Source organism: Drosophila persimilis, unplaced genomic scaffold, assembly GCF_003286085.1.
Source record: "Drosophila persimilis strain 14011-0111.01,24,50 unplaced genomic scaffold, DperRS2 tig00000002-arrow-pilon, whole genome shotgun sequence".
NCBI lineage: Eukaryota > Metazoa > Arthropoda > Insecta > Diptera > Drosophilidae > Drosophila > Drosophila persimilis.
This window is the reverse complement of record NW_020825289.1, coordinates 20,392,200-20,409,348: the sequence shown is the minus strand read 5'-3', so window position 1 is coordinate 20,409,348 and position 17,149 is coordinate 20,392,200. Positions and strand designations below refer to the sequence as shown.

General features: G+C 48.3%; 6 protein-coding genes across 6 annotated transcripts; 1 reads left to right on the top strand and 5 right to left on the bottom strand.

Annotated features, from left to right (window-relative positions):
• Window positions 1–108: 108 nt before the first annotated feature.
• On the bottom strand, window positions 109–4,740 carry LOC6600836 (dynein intermediate chain 2, ciliary). The gene is made up of 6 exons (XM_026986779.1): window positions 4,609–4,740; window positions 1,989–2,660; window positions 1,479–1,908; window positions 1,339–1,416; window positions 461–1,274; window positions 109–406 (listed from the first exon to the last, which is right to left on the bottom strand). Exons 1-6 carry the CDS (start codon window positions 4,657–4,659, stop codon window positions 223–225), a joined length of 2,229 nt encoding a protein of 742 aa, XP_026842580.1. The 5' UTR covers window positions 4,660–4,740; the 3' UTR covers window positions 109–222.
• Window positions 4,741–5,091: 351 nt separating this feature from the next.
• LOC113565222 lies at window positions 5,092–5,358 on the bottom strand. Its single transcript, XM_026986781.1, has one exon. The coding sequence runs from the start codon at window positions 5,345–5,347 to the stop codon at window positions 5,210–5,212; it is 138 nt and encodes a 45-aa protein (XP_026842582.1). The 5' UTR covers window positions 5,348–5,358; the 3' UTR covers window positions 5,092–5,209.
• A 171-nt stretch (window positions 5,359–5,529) lies between these two features.
• Window positions 5,530–7,794, bottom strand: LOC6600837. Its single transcript, XM_002025895.2, has 3 exons — window positions 7,616–7,794; window positions 6,521–6,850; window positions 5,530–5,588 (listed from the first exon to the last, which is right to left on the bottom strand). Exons 2-3 carry the CDS (start codon window positions 6,745–6,747, stop codon window positions 5,576–5,578), a joined length of 240 nt encoding a protein of 79 aa, XP_002025931.1. The 5' UTR covers window positions 6,748–6,850; window positions 7,616–7,794; the 3' UTR covers window positions 5,530–5,575.
• A 978-nt stretch (window positions 7,795–8,772) lies between these two features.
• Window positions 8,773–10,314, top strand: LOC6600838 (serine protease grass). The gene is made up of 5 exons (XM_026986780.1): window positions 8,773–8,962; window positions 9,021–9,368; window positions 9,435–9,486; window positions 9,563–9,762; window positions 9,825–10,314. The coding sequence occupies exons 1-5, from the start codon at window positions 8,887–8,889 to the stop codon at window positions 10,232–10,234; spliced, it is 1,086 nt and encodes a 361-aa protein (XP_026842581.1). The 5' UTR covers window positions 8,773–8,886; the 3' UTR covers window positions 10,235–10,314.
• On the bottom strand, window positions 10,242–11,507 carry LOC6600839 (serine protease snake). Its single transcript, XM_002025897.2, has 3 exons — window positions 11,232–11,507; window positions 10,966–11,173; window positions 10,242–10,907 (listed from the first exon to the last, which is right to left on the bottom strand). The coding sequence occupies exons 1-3, from the start codon at window positions 11,488–11,490 to the stop codon at window positions 10,298–10,300; spliced, it is 1,077 nt and encodes a 358-aa protein (XP_002025933.1). The 5' UTR covers window positions 11,491–11,507; the 3' UTR covers window positions 10,242–10,297.
• A 157-nt stretch (window positions 11,508–11,664) lies between these two features.
• Window positions 11,665–17,101, bottom strand: LOC6600840 (mediator of RNA polymerase II transcription subunit 23). Its single transcript, XM_002025898.2, has 14 exons — window positions 17,040–17,101; window positions 16,884–16,977; window positions 15,868–16,832; window positions 15,723–15,809; window positions 15,462–15,664; window positions 15,028–15,404; window positions 14,776–14,950; window positions 14,217–14,705; window positions 13,833–14,159; window positions 13,536–13,759; window positions 13,236–13,466; window positions 12,523–13,180; window positions 12,321–12,461; window positions 11,665–12,264 (listed from the first exon to the last, which is right to left on the bottom strand). Exons 1-14 carry the CDS (start codon window positions 17,082–17,084, stop codon window positions 11,865–11,867), a joined length of 4,416 nt encoding a protein of 1,471 aa, XP_002025934.2. The 5' UTR covers window positions 17,085–17,101; the 3' UTR covers window positions 11,665–11,864.
• Window positions 17,102–17,149: the final 48 nt, after the last annotated feature.

Genomic DNA, 17,149 nt, shown 5'->3' with positions numbered 1-17,149 from the left:
CATAACATTATATTGTACAATTTTGTGATCTTCTGTTGTGTTTCAGAGTTCCTTTGGTTGATAGATCTTTAAGGACGGACATAAAACTAACATAGGTCGCACTACGAATCTTTTAAAACCAAAAAACTCTACATGTTTTAAAGTGAAATATACAATCAGACTCGGGAAGAGGACTATCAAAATATACATTATATTATAAAGTGGATATTTCATGTTGAGCATTTAGCTGCGCACTGTGGTGGCCGCGTCAGGGACGATGTTTCCTTCGGGCAGCTCCCGAACTAGGGATAGTAGTTTCTCCAGTTTGGAGATCTGCAGTGTGGTCTGATCCAGATACAGCTGCTTCTTGGGCGGCTTGACCATCACGCGAAGATTGGGCGATAGTTTAAGCGAAGTGGTAACTCCCCTGGTCAAAAGATAGATTAAGGTGAGTTAGGAGAGGGATCGGGGTACTACTTACTTTTCGTCGCCAACCACAATGAAGGGTATCTTCTCGTTGAAGGAGAGTCGGGTGAGCTTGTTCTTACGCTTGGGCACCACCGCCTGGATGCAGATGGCCTTATATTTGTTCACATTCAGATCGAAGACATGGACCTTGCCCTCGGTGGTGACAGCGGCAAAGACGGTGCTGGAATAGGGGGCCCACTTGACGTCGCCGACAGCAGATCCAAGATCAAAGATGAAGAGCGGATCGGGACGCATGTCCTCCCACACCTTGACGCGCCAGTCGCCGCCGCAGGACACAAAGATGTTGGAGTTGAATCGATTAAAGTCGATGCGGTAGACGGACATGTTGTGTGCGTTGTAGGTCATCAGGTACTTGGAGCTGAAGGCCGTGCTGCACTTGTAAATGTAGCCGCACTCGGTGCCGACCAGGAAGATCTTCTGATCGGTGGGGTGGAAGATCATGCAGCTTCCGCCGCTCTTGAGGCTGACCTTGGTGCCGTCGGGCCCATCCACAAGACCGTCCTGCAGGTACAGTGTTATGATGGTCGTCACCCAGAGCTTGTTCTGCATCAGAATCCAGTTGAAGACCCGTCCGTCGGAGGACACCGAATAGAAGTTGATCTCGCCATCGGTCATGTCCGGGCCCCACTTGATCTGCCACACGCACTCTCCATGCTTGCAGTTCACGCCCTTGGAGATGTACAGCGGATCCTTGCAGCTGTCCCGGAGATTGTAGACGGCCACGTTGCCGTCGTACAGGCCAATCACCACTAGGAAGGGGTATGTGGGATGGATGTCACAGCACATGATACCGCAATCGGTTTGTACTGTAGAGAATCAGGAATCAAGGATTAACACAGATTAACAAGCTCCGAGCTCTGAGAAACCTACTGATGTAGTCCGGAAAAGAGGGATTCTTGACGGTAAAGAGGCAGAGGTAGCCCTCGTTTGTCTGCTTCATAAAGTCATCTGAATTGCACGGAAGATGAGGATAAAGGACGTGGTTTTACTTTGTGTAAAGCTCTACTCACGTGAGCCAAAGCAAACTGCAAAGAGATCGTAGTAGCTCGGATTGAACAGGATATCGGTGACATTCATCTTCTTGGTCTTTTCGTATTGGAACTTCCATAGGGGCAGCAGGTTGCCCTCGCCCTCGCGGTACTCATCGGCCGGATCCTCCCAGTAGCGATAGTCATGAGCAATGTCGTCGTAGATGTTCTGGTTGATCATCCGCTCGAGGATCTGCCAGCACTTGAGATACTTTTTGTTGAGTTGCTCGGCAATGGCCGACTTGTCCTTGAACTTCTTCGAGCGCATTCCCCGCTTGCGGTCCTCCTTCTTGGCGGTTCCGTCCTTGGACTGTGCCTCAAAATCCTGCAAATACGAGTCGTAGATGACCCACTGCAACACATTGCCACCGAACTGCGAGCGGGGCGGCGGTATCGTCTGGGTGTCCACACTCTGTAAAGGAAGCGAAAGGAAGAGCGTGTTGAGACATGGTTCCGAGGGATGCGACTGATGGGACTGTGCAGTTAGCTCACCCTCGTAGGATTCGTGTAGGTGAGGGCAGCGCGCTCACAGTAGTTGAACTGGTTGATCAATTTGCGCTTCTTGCCGGAGGCTGTGGCAGCGGCCGGCTGGGCTCCGGCGGTCTCCTCATCTTCGGCACGAGTCTCCGCCTCTTCGACGCCCTCATCGGCGCCTTCGCCTGTCTTGGCCTCCTCCTCTTCTTCCCCCTCCTCGCCCTCCTCCTCTTCGGCATCCTTTTCGGGTCCACTCTTGGCGTCGTCATCGTCGTCGGCATCATCGTTTTCGCCCTCGCCCTCACCGTCCCCGGCGGATGTGTCGCGTTGCTCCACCAGCGAATAGTGGGGCATGGGCAGGGGATAGCCAATCTCGTCGGACTCCTCGATCTGGAGACGGGCCTCCTCCGAGTCAACGTGCAAAGAGTTTCCGGAGTAGCTCAAGAGGGTCACCGTATTGCCCGGTAGCGGCGCCGGCACATATTCCCCTTCCTTGAAGCTGTAGACCACCAGATTGTGGATCACGTTTGTGTTGGTGGGCGTCAGCACCTTGGTCACCTCCTCGGCCAGCTCGGCCTCCGTCAAGTCCAGCTGATCGTCTGGCTTGAGGAGCTGGCGCGATCGCATCCAGGCATCAAAGTCATCGGCATCACCGCCGCCGCCATCGGCCTTCGCTTTGGAGGCTCTGTTCTGCTTGACGGAGAGTGTGGCGGTGGGGGACGGGTACAGGGGACAGGGGTTAATTCACGAAAGATCAGGTCATGGACAGGTGGAAGTAGGGAGGAGGATTGTGTCAGGTCAGGTGGTCTGTGGTGCATGCAACATTCCATTGATGGTGCCTCGCAAAATGTTCTAAACGGGAAGCGGGACGAGGAACAGGATGGTCACTCACCTGCCTGCAGCTCTGCGGGGGAATATCTTTCGGTGTGCTACTAATGATGGAGTGCACTACGGTCTACGTTAGATAGGTGCTGTCTATGTCTATAGAGGGCACCAAGCATGAGGCATGCAAATTGAAACATGATACGAGTATTCGTGGTGAAGGGCCTGCGCCGCAACCGTTACCTCATCGTCATCGCTATTGCTGGCACCATCAACATCCTCCGGCGGATCGGTGGTCTCTCTGGCAGCAGAAGCAGCAGCCCAAGCAACAGCACCAGCACCAGCACCAGCACCAGTAGATTCTGACATACTTTTTCGACTAAAACTGAATGTGAACTGAGAGATGGAGGAGGAGGAGAGCGATCTGTCCTACTTTAAGCTACTACTACGAGTTGGGCTTTTGAAGAGAGAGAGATAGTACGAATAGATTGTATTTACAGATTGTACGGATAGATATGGAAAGATATCGGTTAAATGCATTAAAGACATACACATCTCTCAAAATTGTATTTACAAGTGCCTTCTCGGCCACAATGCATTTCAGAACGTTTCTTTCATTGGATGGGATATTCATTCTTCCACAGAGGAGATCATATTTACAGACCCACAGCAGTCATCGCTCTGAAACGCACTGTACTTAGACACACACTCCCACTCACGCGCACACAGTACTATACACAGCTCTACGCACACACACAGCTCTACGAATTGCTAGTGGGGATTACAATCAATCTGTGGGTCATATACCGCCATGGCTTTGTTGGCAAGCTTCCACATCTTGGCCAGAAACTGGATTCGATTCGATTCGATTCGAGGCGGGGAGCAAGGAAAGGACTCGTCTCCCAAAGCGGAACAATATAGTGTCTGTCTGTCCAGCGAGAGCGGCGAGGAAAGACTGCCAGCAAGAAAGGAATGCTACTGGGGGGCCACTGAATTATGCCCTGCCCGATAATACGGCAATCCTGATGACGTTCGCCATGTCAGCGGCCTCTTCACGACAGCCGAAAGCGAAAAACTTTTGCGTCCTGACGTCACAACAGGATTGGGGGCGGGCGGTGGCGGAATCAGAATAAACAAATTTTGCACACAACTCGATTAGTACGGGCTTCGTGGGAGGAGGGAGGAGGGAGAAGGAGGGAAGGGAGCTCCTCCCTGGTGTACATCCCTCCTTGGGAGACATTCCAAGTTACATATTTATTTTGATGTGCATCTAAATGAAAAGGTGAGCCTAGCGTCGTATTCGTGAGTGAGTGATTTATTGACTCTTTTATTGCGTTGCGTCTGATGAGGATTCGACACTCATCAGTCCCGTCCCCCCAATGGCCCCTTTTGCCCCAACTCCGGAACGCCTTGGACCAAGTACGGGTGTAGTGGGCTAAATAAATTGGTAGCTGTAACCAAATTGCACGGCCTGGGCTGGGGCTGGGGCTATGGGCTGGCTGGCACGCACATGGATTGCGCCGGAAATTGCAAATTATGTATCGTGACAAACTTCCATCAGGACTGCCATCCGAAGCGGAAGGCTTTCAGCGGAACTTATTAAAAAGTAAGCGCAAAACGAAATTTAAAAAGCAAAAATAGAAAAAGGACAAGACAAGGCCGTAAAGAATTCCGCTCTGGCATTACGTTGCCAGCTCTCGAGGCGAAAGGATGTGTGCGACCAGCAGCAAGTCTCAAGTGAGGTGTGTGGTGTGTGGTGAGGAGACTCTATATCTAGAGTGATTGGATCTGGGATCCCTGATGCTAGGTACGTTACCTTGGCCTTGGTCTGCTTGCCATCGCCCTTGGCTCCTTTTGTTTCCGGCATGGCTGACTACTCCTCGTTGCGGTATCGTTTATTTATATATTTTTTTAAAAAATGATTATTGGCTTGTGCGATTCAGTACTGGTTTGTTTTTTTTTGCTCCCTGACAGTAGTCTGAGAGATATCTTGTGTGCGTATTTCACTAAACCAAAGCAAACTAAACGAAAAACTAAAACTTTACGTAATTCTATTGGCAAAGGAGGGAAATGTGTTGTGTTGGGTTGGGTTGCCCGCAATTTGTTGCCATTTGTTTATTTCAGTTTCTATAGAAATTTGGCCGAAGCCACACGCACCAGGTTGCGGTTACCATTTGCATATCGATTGCCGCCGGGGTCTCGCCCGAAGGTTAGTGCCAAACCCAAGACGGGAGGCAATGTATTGACCAGCCAGGATATATATTGATCTATCGGTTTCTGTGTGAAGTCCTTTGTGTTCTTTACTTTCGAATGCATTTTTATTATACGACTATATACCGATCGGTTGTACATCATTATCATTACAAATATGGCTTGATTAATCTATGTACCACGGACTTGGCTTCAATGATGGCGCTTTATGTTTGCTGCCTCAGGCTTTTCACATATCGCACTGGAAGTTCCGGCAGATAAACGGAGACAAAGAACATCGCCGGCCCGAACAATATCATGCACATCAGCCAGTAGAGCAAGCCGAAAAATGTAATGGGGTCCATATGTATATTAAGCTATGATCGATCGATACTAGTGTCTTCTGTGCGTGTAAATTGTAAATAAATAACTAATATCACTAAACACCGGACTTGAATGTGGAGATTGTGCTCCGATGCTTCTAATAGGTTTACAGATATTGCTGCAGGTCACTTTAGATGATGATAACTTATCCAACGTTACGGCAATGCTGACAAAATTTCGTACAGATCCACATACGTAGGAATATATCTTCAAGCGCGCCACCTGAAATGAGATATGAAATCAGTTAGTGGTCCAATTGGTCCAAAGCATTTTGCGAGAGTTTCGTTTGCGGATCTTACAGCGTGCTGTTTCCTGCCCTGTTCGACGGTAACTGCCCCAGCTGCTCCACTGAATCACGCACTTTATACTCGTATATTTGTATGGTGGCCTCTCATATGCGATGGCTCACACCCAGTTGTTGTGTATTTTTGGGGCTATCCCCGGGCAAATCACATTCTAAATGTGGGGACTTTTTCAGCTGCTCTTGACGCCAGTTAATTCGTAACTGATCCCCGGACAGGCCTCCTCCTCCCCGAAGCAGCCCAACAGGTTCTAAAGTTCCAGTTCTCGCTCAGAACTTTGAGCTGAAAGCGTGACTACGAGTGTACGCTGAAAACTCATACAATGTTCAAGGCAAAGCAGAGCCAGATGGATCTATGACAACACAAACTGGTTTGTTTGCAGGCCCCACAACGTCCAGTGAACGATTGAACGTTAAGCGATTGTCTTTTAATTTAAATTTAAATTGAACGTTTTGATGGAGCCACAACACTGATCGTTTCTGGTTGGTTCCACACAATCTTTAATGGCAGGCATTGAACGTTTATCAGTGGTCAAAAAAATTGTCATTCCAATGGGTATATTATGTTGGAAAGATTACATATGGAGCAGTACGCCCATGTACAAGGACTGATACGTGATGGGAAAAGAAATTATAAATATCTGTAGGTAGACTCAAGAAACAAGAGTTATTTTCTAACCGCCCTAGATGGAAAGGGTACTGCCCTATTGATTTCAATCTTTATCTAATCTAAATTTACACAATTGTTGATATCTCTCCACTCAAACTATACAACCTTTAAGAACTCCTAAACTGCGAAAATGACGAATCGTTCCTTCTACTCTGCCTTGTAACAAGTTCTCCCCCAACTTACATGATATAGAAGTAGTTATCACTGTCCTTGCGTTTGGCATCGCAATGGTTGGTTTTGTTAATGGACGTGGAATTCGTGGAACTGGTATCCATGTGCTGGGAGCTGGAGTTCCAGTTCCGGCCCCAGCGATTGGTGCTCTCACTACCATGTCCATTCTGCTGCTGATGATTTCCGAGACTGTTGTTGCCCTTGCTGGATCCGGCGAAGAATGACTTTACGCTATCCATGATGCGACCCTCGTTGCGGATCTCGCTTTCTTTGTGTGGATCGTTTGGATTTGTGTGTGTGTGTATGTCGAGCCTCCGCAGAAACAGTCGAAAATTGATAAAGCTAAAAATATATATGTATATACACCATAATTTATTTATTTTGACTGAATCTTGTTTTTTTTTATGTTAGTCGTCTCGCTCGAGCCTGTGCGGGTGCGGCTGTTTCCAAGTGTTGGGACTCATTTGTTTGCTTATTTTGGGTGTCGTGTCGTACGATCTAAATTAATTTAATTTGTGATGCAGCTCAATAACAGGTCGCTTATTGATAAGATTTTCAATCAAAAGTGTGTGGTTGTATCTACTATGACGATGGTGCAAGATAAAGGAACACCATTTTGACTTTCATTGTTCTTTATGCACATGTAGGTATTTATGAGAAAGTACATAAACTGGAGTTCAGACAGCACAAAGCACAAAGAACAGAAACAGCCTGAGGTGCTGTTCAAACAAAGTTCGATAAAAAGGCACACATTATAGTAGAAAGTAAGTGGAAAGTGCGACTTAATTTAAATCTACGAGCCATAGCTATGTACACCTATATTATGACTATACATGGCGTGTGGGTATAGTGCCGATCCAGTACATATTATCAATTAGCGGTTCAGAACAGTTCACTGGCGGCGCTGATAGCCGTATCATGAGAATCCAAAATAACTGAAGCACGCGCATTCTTTGGGATCGGATCCATGGGAAATAGTTTTCATGGTTAGTTAGTTAGTTGGTTAGTTGGACGTGGCAAGATTAGGAGATGGCCATGGAAGCATATAGCAAGGCATACTGGGAGACGGGACTGATAAAGCCATTTATGGGCTGACAGCCGACCTACCTCACACTCAATTGCCGTTGTAACACGATAAAACACTAACTAGTGACGTGACTAGTTTCTGTCGCGGATGGTTCACTTCAATTGCAATTGCTTTGACACTATTTCGCCCTGCCCTGGACTTTTTCCAGCAGAAAGACTGAAGCACCGAAGTTCGAACCGCTTTGCACAACGCCTGCGATCGCTTTGAACTGAACGATGAAGTGAGGTCTTGCCGCCCGCCGCAGTCGACTCGACTGTTTAATAAATTTGAAAATTTCAGTGTTGCTATTCGTTTGTTTGTTGGTATTGGTGATCTCCGAGGCGGTTTTTCTAGTTTGTTTTGATCGATGTTTCTTTTCTGTTGTATATATATGTATGTATAATACCCATGTACGTATCTTTCGGCCGCTTTGTTTTGGCCTCTCCTACCTGTTAAACCATGGCCGTTCTACCTGAATTACTTGAAGAGTATATAGAAACCTTGCAAACGAACTTCCGTCTTTGTCTGTTTTCTTTCTCCCACTCTAGTTCTCTTTTTGTGATCTCTCTCCCCTTCTCTCTTTGGGTTTTGTTGTGCTCTGCACGCATTGATAAGAGTATATGTGCGGTACGTGCGAGTGTGTGTGCATTTTACAACTGTTCACACACAATGTTGTAATGTTTTTACATACAGCTGCTGTGGACTTTAGACTTTCGAGTTTTCGTCTGTCGTATATATGTACATACTGTAGTAAATGTTTATGTGGAGCTATGTACATATACATATGTATGTGCATACCGACAAACGTAAATATGTATGTGCTTACTTTACCGCGTTGGAATGCAATCGCAACTAAGCAAATACCCTACACAATTTCCCACTGAGTTTTCATCTGAAACATGTTGCATGATAGGAACGGAATTATATGATTCACTCACCTAATAAACTAATTATAATAATAATAATTTATATTTTATTTTAGTTTTATCTCTGTTGGCGATCAAAAACGAAGCGCCCAGAAAGCGATTGTGCCATAATTAAAGAAACGAAACAGATAAGATTTCAGTTCAACTAACAAACAAATTGTAATTCAAATGAGCGGTAAAATCGATTAATTTATATTGGTATGATAGATTTTGGATTTACTTTACGCCAATGCATTCACCAGATCTCCGTTAGCCTAGTTTTTACTAGGAAAAGGTGTCAGCACGCTAGGTCACACAATTGATAAGAACCGATTCCCTGTTAGTCATGAAATACAGCAGCACATTAATCCGGATTAGTCGCTGGGAACATATTCACCGGAATCGGAATGGCTATTTTGGATTGGCAAGTCGTTCTCCTATGGAGTGTACTGTACCTCCTAGCTGGCGGCACTACGGACAATTGTAGGTATACCTCCGCGTGCGCTTACAGTGTGACTTGTGCAAGATGAACCTCTTCCAGTGGCAGAAAATGAAAACTGCTTCTACTGTGTGCCCATTGACGAGTGCGGGAAACTGTTTGGAATCCTCCAGCAGGGTAAAAGTGCGCCATTTGAGGAAATCCGCTTGATATACAAATCCGGCTGCAATGATCATCGCGGTTTGTTCTGCTGCGATAACGATCCGAAAGGCATTGAGGAACTCCAAAAACAAAACTGTGGTGTACCTGAAGCCCTTCCAGGGGACCTCAACTTCCGCGTCGTTAATGGCAAGGAAGTGAAATTAGGCTCCAGACCATGGATGGCACTGTTCTTGACCAACCGCTCCGACAATGCCGAACACTTTTGTGGTGGCTCGCTCATAACGCAACGTATGGATACGATACCCTCCTAAACAGATAGCCACAGATTCACTATAGTCACACAATCTCTTGCAGGATTTGTACTCTCGGCAGCGCATTGTTTCACCAAACAGGAGTATGGGGACATGTGAGTTATATGTACAATACATAAATGTTGTATTGGCTTCATGTTCTATCTGAAATTGATATTGATCTTGACGCAGAAACTCCGTGGTGGTTCGCTTGGGAGAGCACGATGTGCGCCATACCAGGGACTGCAGGACTTATGGGGACAAGGAGATTTGTGCCCCACCGTCGGAGGATTTCGCCATAAAACGGATCATTTCTCACGAATTCTTCTCGTACAGCTCCAAGTATCACGACATAGCCCTGGTGGAGCTGGCCTCCCAGGTGGAATACAAGAGTGAGTTCTTTCGAGTATTTGATGATCGGTGATTTCCAGAGCCAGGCGATCTCTTCTTGCAGTACACATCAAACCCATATGTCTGCCCCTGAACGCCGAAATGCAAAAACTGGCGGAAACCCTAGATTCCTTCAGCGTGGCCGGATGGGGCAGACTTAATGCCTATTCCGTTCGTGGCTCCGATGTGCTCATGGCCGCCGATCTGCAGCGAAAACACCGCAAAATGTGCACCATCAAATTTAGTATGTGGGTGAAGGAGAGCCAAATCTGTGCTGGCAGCAGCACCACAGCACAAGATTCCTGCCGCGGCGACTCCGGCGGTCCCCTGGGGAGTCTCGTGAATTACCTCGGTCGACCCCGCTTCGTTCAATTTGGACTGGTGAGCTTTGGCACCGACGATTGCCAGAATCAGGCCGTCTACACAAACGTTGGATTTCATCTGCCGTGGATAACCGAAATTATGGCGGAATAACCAATGATTCGTATAGGTACATACATTTATTTGTAAAAAATACAAGATTCTTACAGTAAAGGACTAATCAGACCACACAATGCTCTCGATCCAGTCGGTGAAGAGGTGGACCTTGGTATAGACGCTCGGGAGACCCTGGGTGCCGCACACCAAGCCATAGGAGACGATGCCAATCACTTGTTTCAGGCACGGATAGAGCGGATGCTGCACAAAGATGGGTCCACCCGAGTCGCCGTTGCAGGTGTCGGCGTTGCTGGTGATCGATCCGGCACAGAACTGGGTGCGTGTCTCGATGCCCTGCTGGAGCCGCTCCAGACACTGCTCGTCGCTGAAACGCTGCAGGGTGACCTTCAGTAGGTGCGACGACTTCGTGCCCTTGTCTGAAGTGAACCCCCAGCCGGCGGCAGTCAGTTGGCTGTTCTCGTCGCCGCTGCTAGGTGGCAGGCAAGCGGGTGCCACATGTTCGTTAACGACTGCCGCCCTGTCTATCTCAATGATGGCAATGTCGTTTTTAAACCCGTCCTCGTCATCGTACGACGGGTGCACCACGTAATTGACTACTCGGAAGTCCTGAACTTGGGCATCGTCTGTGGTGCTGTTGTAGTCCAGCTCCCCGAGACGCACCACAAATTTAGGAGAGTCAAAGTTGGGATCAAGTCGTTCGGCCTTCGATCTATATATGCGGGGATTATTATCAGGCACATTACTGCCTCCGCTGATCTGCTACTTACTCGCTGGTTTCCAGACAATGCGCCGCAGTCAGTAAAAATCTGGGATGCACCAGAGCTCCTCCGCAATCCCAATTGATGTCGGCCTTATCGTTACCCTTTGTGCCAATCAGCGCCATGAAGGGGAACTCCTGGCCAGCCGCCTTCGAGCCGCCGACAATGAACGGCGTTGAACGACAGGAGGCTCTTGCCTCGTTGAAACGTTTGCACTCTGGTGAAATATCGTTTAAATATCACCTTGGTTATCACAGTTGTTGTTTACAGCTCACCTCGCTCAAACGGATGCGTTTCATCGGCCGGCTTCTGGCTCTGGTGATCCAGCTGTATTGGACAGCACACGATATCGTTGAACTCGTCACAGTACTTAATATCCGCTCCTATCAAGTGATGGTTGTAGAATATCACGGGACAGTCGGTGGCGGTCAGCTCCACGCACTCGCCTGTCCCATTGTCGCAGAACTCGGCCCAGATACGGGTCGAAAGAAGAAGCAGCAGCCAAAGCTGAACTCCGACTAACGCATCATCCATTTCCGACTGCGTCTTGAGCGAAACTGAGAGTTGATCACGAGGCGAGCAGCTCTTCGACCGCACAATACAATGATCGCCGAGAGCTTTCATCTCAGACAACTTCTCTGTTGTGACTCATTCATGTGGTTCGAGCTACCAGGAAGAAACACCTCCATAAACCGGTACACGTTCATATAGGATTATTGAATAAATATTTTAAAATCGGCTTAGACTTGGGAGCTTAACTTATCAGAGAATAATTTAAGCTATAAATGGTATTATTACTTACAAGATATGATGATTAATGCGAAAACCGGTACACGACAAGATCTATTAATACTACTATATTTAACTTATGCTAGAGCTGGGTATTACGTCTGGAAGGGCTTCTATATCTAGTTGTGGCGCATTCCCATACTTTGCATATGCTGTTGCTGTTGTTGTTGCTGCTGCTGTTGCATGTGCTGCATGTACATTTGCTGCTGTTGGTTGAGCTGCTGTTGCTGTGGATTGCCACCACTACCCAGTGGAACACTAGTTGTTTGCGCCGCATTCACTTGTTGCTGCTGCATAGGTTGTTGCTGTTGCATGGACTGTTGTTGCTGCTGCATGGGTTGCTGCTGCTGCATCATGGGCTGTTGCTGATGCAGCATAGGTTGCTGCTGCTGTTGCATAGGTTGTTGCTGCTGATGCATAGGTTGTTGTTGCTGCTGCATAGGTTGTTGCTGCTGTTGGTGTTGAGGTTGCAGCGGGGATTGTGTTTGATTTGTAACTGAATTGGCATTGCTTTCGGCGCTAAAATAAAGTGAGAATAAATATTCACGTACTTTCCTTTCTGGCAAAATGCTTACATCTTCTCCGCGTGGATATCCTCCAGATTCAGATACGATATAAAGCGCAGACGCATCTGTAGCAGGGGGCGCAGTCGTTTAATGATTGCCTCCGATTCGTTTTTGATAGTGTTCCCCACATGGATGTACTTGATGTGGTAGCTGCATGCGATTAGATGTTGATTAATGTTCAATCATTTTAACAGAAATGTATAATATTTACAGGAAATCGCATATCTGATCCACATATTGCAGGGGTCTAGATCCGCTATGCTTATCGACGACCTCCAGTATCTCATAGAGCAAGATCGCAATGCCCGCCACAGCATTTGGGGTCTCTAGCTCAATGCGTTTCATGAAAGGACCGAACACATGGCAGAGATAGAGCAGCTGCTGCTCTGTGTGGACGCAGGGTTTCAGCTTCTCCTTGATATTTCTGGTCATGGCTGCCAGCTTAAAAACCCCCATGTGGTGGAAGACCGAATGGGCCACTGCCAGCACCACAGCGTAGCTCTTTTCCAGCATGGCCTCGCGCACCGTCTTGAAGTTGAACAGCTCGAAGGCATTGAAGCGATACGTCCAGTTCAGCATGTTGGGTGTGTTCAGCATTTCCTTGAGGCGGTCGTAGATGCCGGTCCAGTAGGGTTCCGGCAGGGCAGCCATCACGATGCCCACTGCATTGATGTAGCTGTGGATCTCCTTCTGCGGAATAACCGCATAACCACTTACTATCACGTCGATTAGGTTGTTGGCCACCAGAGCGGGGGCCACTGGGAGACCCAGCAGCTCTACACACGTCACATAGAGCGCATGGGCGGGAGCATTGGGGAACTCGTTGAAACGCCAATCCGTGGTGTAGAACACGTTCTTCCCGCTGATGGCTGTACAAAGGAAAGAGAGATTAGCCTGAGTTAACTAACCTTCATTTTAACTTACTTTCTGATAGTCGCTTGATTAAATTCATGTAGTAACTCAGTTCTGGGTTCCAGAGCAAGTCTTGATTTTGGAGAAAGACTTTATAGGGCTCACTGACGCTCCAGTTTGGTGGCCGAATATCACTGAAGGCACCGGTAATCGTGCTCACCAGCTTCTTTTTCAACGGTGGTCGCTCCCGCAGGATGCGCTCATAGTAGTGCAGGGTGTTGTACAGATAGGTGATGGGTCTATCTGCAATGAGAGCCGCCAATCGTTAGTTCTTGTTTGGGGCTGCAGTGGCAGAGGGTAGTGGGTACGCACCATGAAACTTGTAGAGTATGCTCAGATGATCAAGTATGAAGCCCAAGATTTGGTGGACATTCGGAATGGTGAGCTCAATGAAGCGATGCACGACCACATCCAGCACGGGCAAGAAGCGCAGGCAGACATTGCTAAAGTATACTGGAAGGGCAAGGTGCGAGGCAGACTCGTCGAGGGCAAACTTTTCGGGATACTTCTGGTGGAAGGAAAGATGCTTGTCCTGCCTAAAAGAAACAGAGAGAGAATTTAAATAAAGTTTCCCTCCCTGCCTGGACGTTGGAAATCTCAAAATCTTACCAGTTGCTCTGCTTCCAGTGGTCGGGATTGTTGTCTTTGCAGAATTCCTGCACCCTATTCCGAAGTTCGCTGGCTTTTAGCAACAGCAGCTGAATGATCAGGAAGCAGACCTGCGCCTCATTGCCCTCGTGGGTGCGTAGGGCCAGGCAGAGCACCACGCGGTCGATGGTCACCACATTGAACTTCCAGATCATGTTGTTGATAGTGTCCACGCACTTGTGGATGAAGTCACGGCCATCCGAAGAACTGGCCACCTCTGCGACCAGGTAATCGCAGAACTTGCGCAAATGCGTTGTCAGTGCCCGGGCACTGATTCCCTCAAGGATCCTGAGATAAGTTCAATGTAATGAAGACCGGAAATATCGGCGTTTTAAGCTTACTCACTTGTAGGCCACCGGACTGATGCTCTCCGTTTCCCAAATGATCTTGAAGAGCAGGCATAAGAACAGGGGATTTGTAGTTGGGCGCAGGAAGTGGGCAATGATGTCGTTCTCGCTGGTCATCGATGTCCACGTGCGGTACTCCTCCTCCACGGACTTTTTCAGCTGCTGCTTGTTCTCCGGCGGCTGGGCGTTCTGTGTGAAGTACTCGTTCAGGGCTGGCGGGAAGCAGGCCAGCGACTGCAATGACCAGGAATGGGGCGTGTGCTGCATTATGTTTGCCAAAAAGTCCTTGCACCAGCTCTGCATCTCGTCGCCGCCACCATGCACATGCATGGAGCGTGCCAGCGTCAGGATGAGCACACGGTTCAGTTCCTCGCTCTCGTTGGACGCCACTGCTCCCGGCGACTTGTCGTTAAAGTAACGCGAGAACTGCGGCTGAAACTCCGCCGATCCAATGCTAGTAATCAGGCGCAGGCCAGTCGATTCGAAGCTACATTTTACAATTGGTAAGAAGTGATTAGATCTTCCCCATTTTATTTACTTACAATAGATTGACTTACCATAGATTGAGCTGCATTTTATTGGTCTGCGGCACCGAGGAAAGCGAGTGGAGAAGCGACAGTAGCTGGACACGGTAGTGTGTGGGCACATGGTGCAGGCGGTATGAGAACATTTCCATCAGAGTATGTAGCATAGCCCAGGCGTGGTTCTTGAACACTGTGGGCATTAGTTGGCCTGGGTTTTGGGGAAATGCGTACAATTTATCACCATCAATATCAATTCTATCTGTTGCTTAGCGAGAGAGAACTCACTCAGGAATCCCTTGACGCCAAGCGACTCGATTTCCGTATAGACTAGAAGTCTCGCGTATGTCTCGAGCAGCGCTGCTGCCGGCACTTGACCCTTGGTTTGGGCCTGCTTCAGCATTTGCGTGACGAAACTGTGGATCAGCGACATTTTGCTGTGCACTGTGAGGCTGTCTAGCACTGCCACCGAAAAGTTGACGGCTGGTATCTGGGCGCCATTGGGGGACTTAGAGGTTCCATTGAGGGCCTCCAGGAGAAGACCCATGGGTCGTCCGAAATACTCCTGATTGGTCGAGTATGCATTGCACACAAGAATGATGCGGAAGTCGTTGCCCAGAGTCATGTTCATCATGGTGTTTGGGGAGACCAGGTGCTGCAGGAAGCTGTGGAAGGATTCAACGGTTACTGCCTGTTTTTTACGACAAGACATGGCTGCTTACTCGTGGTGATTCTTCAGGGCAATGGGCAGCGGTCGAGTAATGTTCATATTCTCCACACGGGCCTTCTTCATTAGATGGATCCACACGCAAATTGGGGCCATTTGCCGGACCATAGACGATTTGTTGATGTCCGGTAGCTTAAGCGGCTCCTGCTCCGGATACAGCAGATCGAAAAGCCTAAACACGGGCAGAAAGTTGGTAATCTGGAATAGATTCGCAGTTGAATTCTGTTCGTTTTTTAAATTCTGACACTTTTCCTACGGGATTCTTTTGAATGCTGCCTGAGATGAATTGCAGAAGGATCCACATCAACTGGTCGCGTCCCTTGCGTAGCTCCAGCTTTGAGAGCTGCCGGGGAAGATACACATAGTAAAAAAAAATGTATTGTTCGTTCAGTGAAGCGTACCTTCTCGTGCAAAGACAGTACAATGTGCATAAAGCTGACAAACTGAAAGAGCACAAAGTAAATCAGCTGCGAGGAGAGATGTAGCCAGACCCACTCGTTGGATGTGATCTGTTCGTCGGAGGAGTTGAAGCCACTGCCTGCAGTGGTGTCATTTGACTCAGTCATTTCCATGGCATGGATGATCAGGTTGACCAGCTGCTCCTCCAGTGCATTGTACCGCTGCTTTTGGTGCTTTTGCAGGTTCAGCATTTGCGAGACCATCTCGCGCGAGTACGGCTGCTCCAGCACATAACGCAGCAGGGGCCGCTGTTCCTCCAACAGCTCCGGCTCGTAGGGGAGACTGCCCTTGAAGTTGAACTTCAGGGTATTGTGGTCCAGGCGCCAGGAGTTCATCATATGATCGGCGTAGCCAAAATGCTCCACAATGGGCAGCATGTTGGCGTGTCCAATGATCGATACCATCTGGGCCGTAGTGCGGAACTCCTCGACAAAATCAGTCATCAGCTTGTTCAGCTTCCAGTGATAGGGAAACGGCCGCATTATCTCGTTGGCAACGAAGTAAGCCGGCAACAAGCAATTATTCCGATCGAACAGGAAGCGCAGTATCTCCTCCACGGCTAGTAGCTGCGGCATGTAGGTCACATTGACGTTGAGGGGGAACCACTGCGCCTTGTCCCGGCACACCTTCATTATTTCGCGCACTCCCTTGTAGTCCACCTGCATGATCACCTTCTTAATGAGCCGAAAACTTTCTATCCAAAAGGTCTTGTGTTCGTAGTCCAGTTTTTCGCACATCAAGACCTTGTCGCAGAGCATCCAAGCTGTTATCACATGCGCGTCCACCAGCTTTACCAGCGCGGCCATCATTACTCTCATATGGTAACTAGACGCGCTGGCGGCCCGCAGCAGATACAGCCGCAGTACGTGCTCCCGATGCTCCTGCGCAACGTTTCCGAAGGCCGTAACTGCAAAATACATTGGTCAGACAAAACAAGACCACTGGTAGTCACTCATACCCAAATCATTGGAGAAATTTTTAGCCTTGTCCTCTTCGCCATTTGGCTTAAAGACGATGACGCTTCCAAAGGCCTCGTCGATCGAGTCTACTTTCTGTAAGAGGCAAAAGTATTAGCTCTGCAGATTTCCTTCTATTCCGGTGCTCCGGGCCTTACCAGGAAGTCGTTTACGGTGTCTATTATTTGCGTTTCCATTTCCATTTAAATATTTCGCATTTCTCGCCGCATAAACAAAATTCCCGACTGGCCCCGGCTCTGGCGACAAT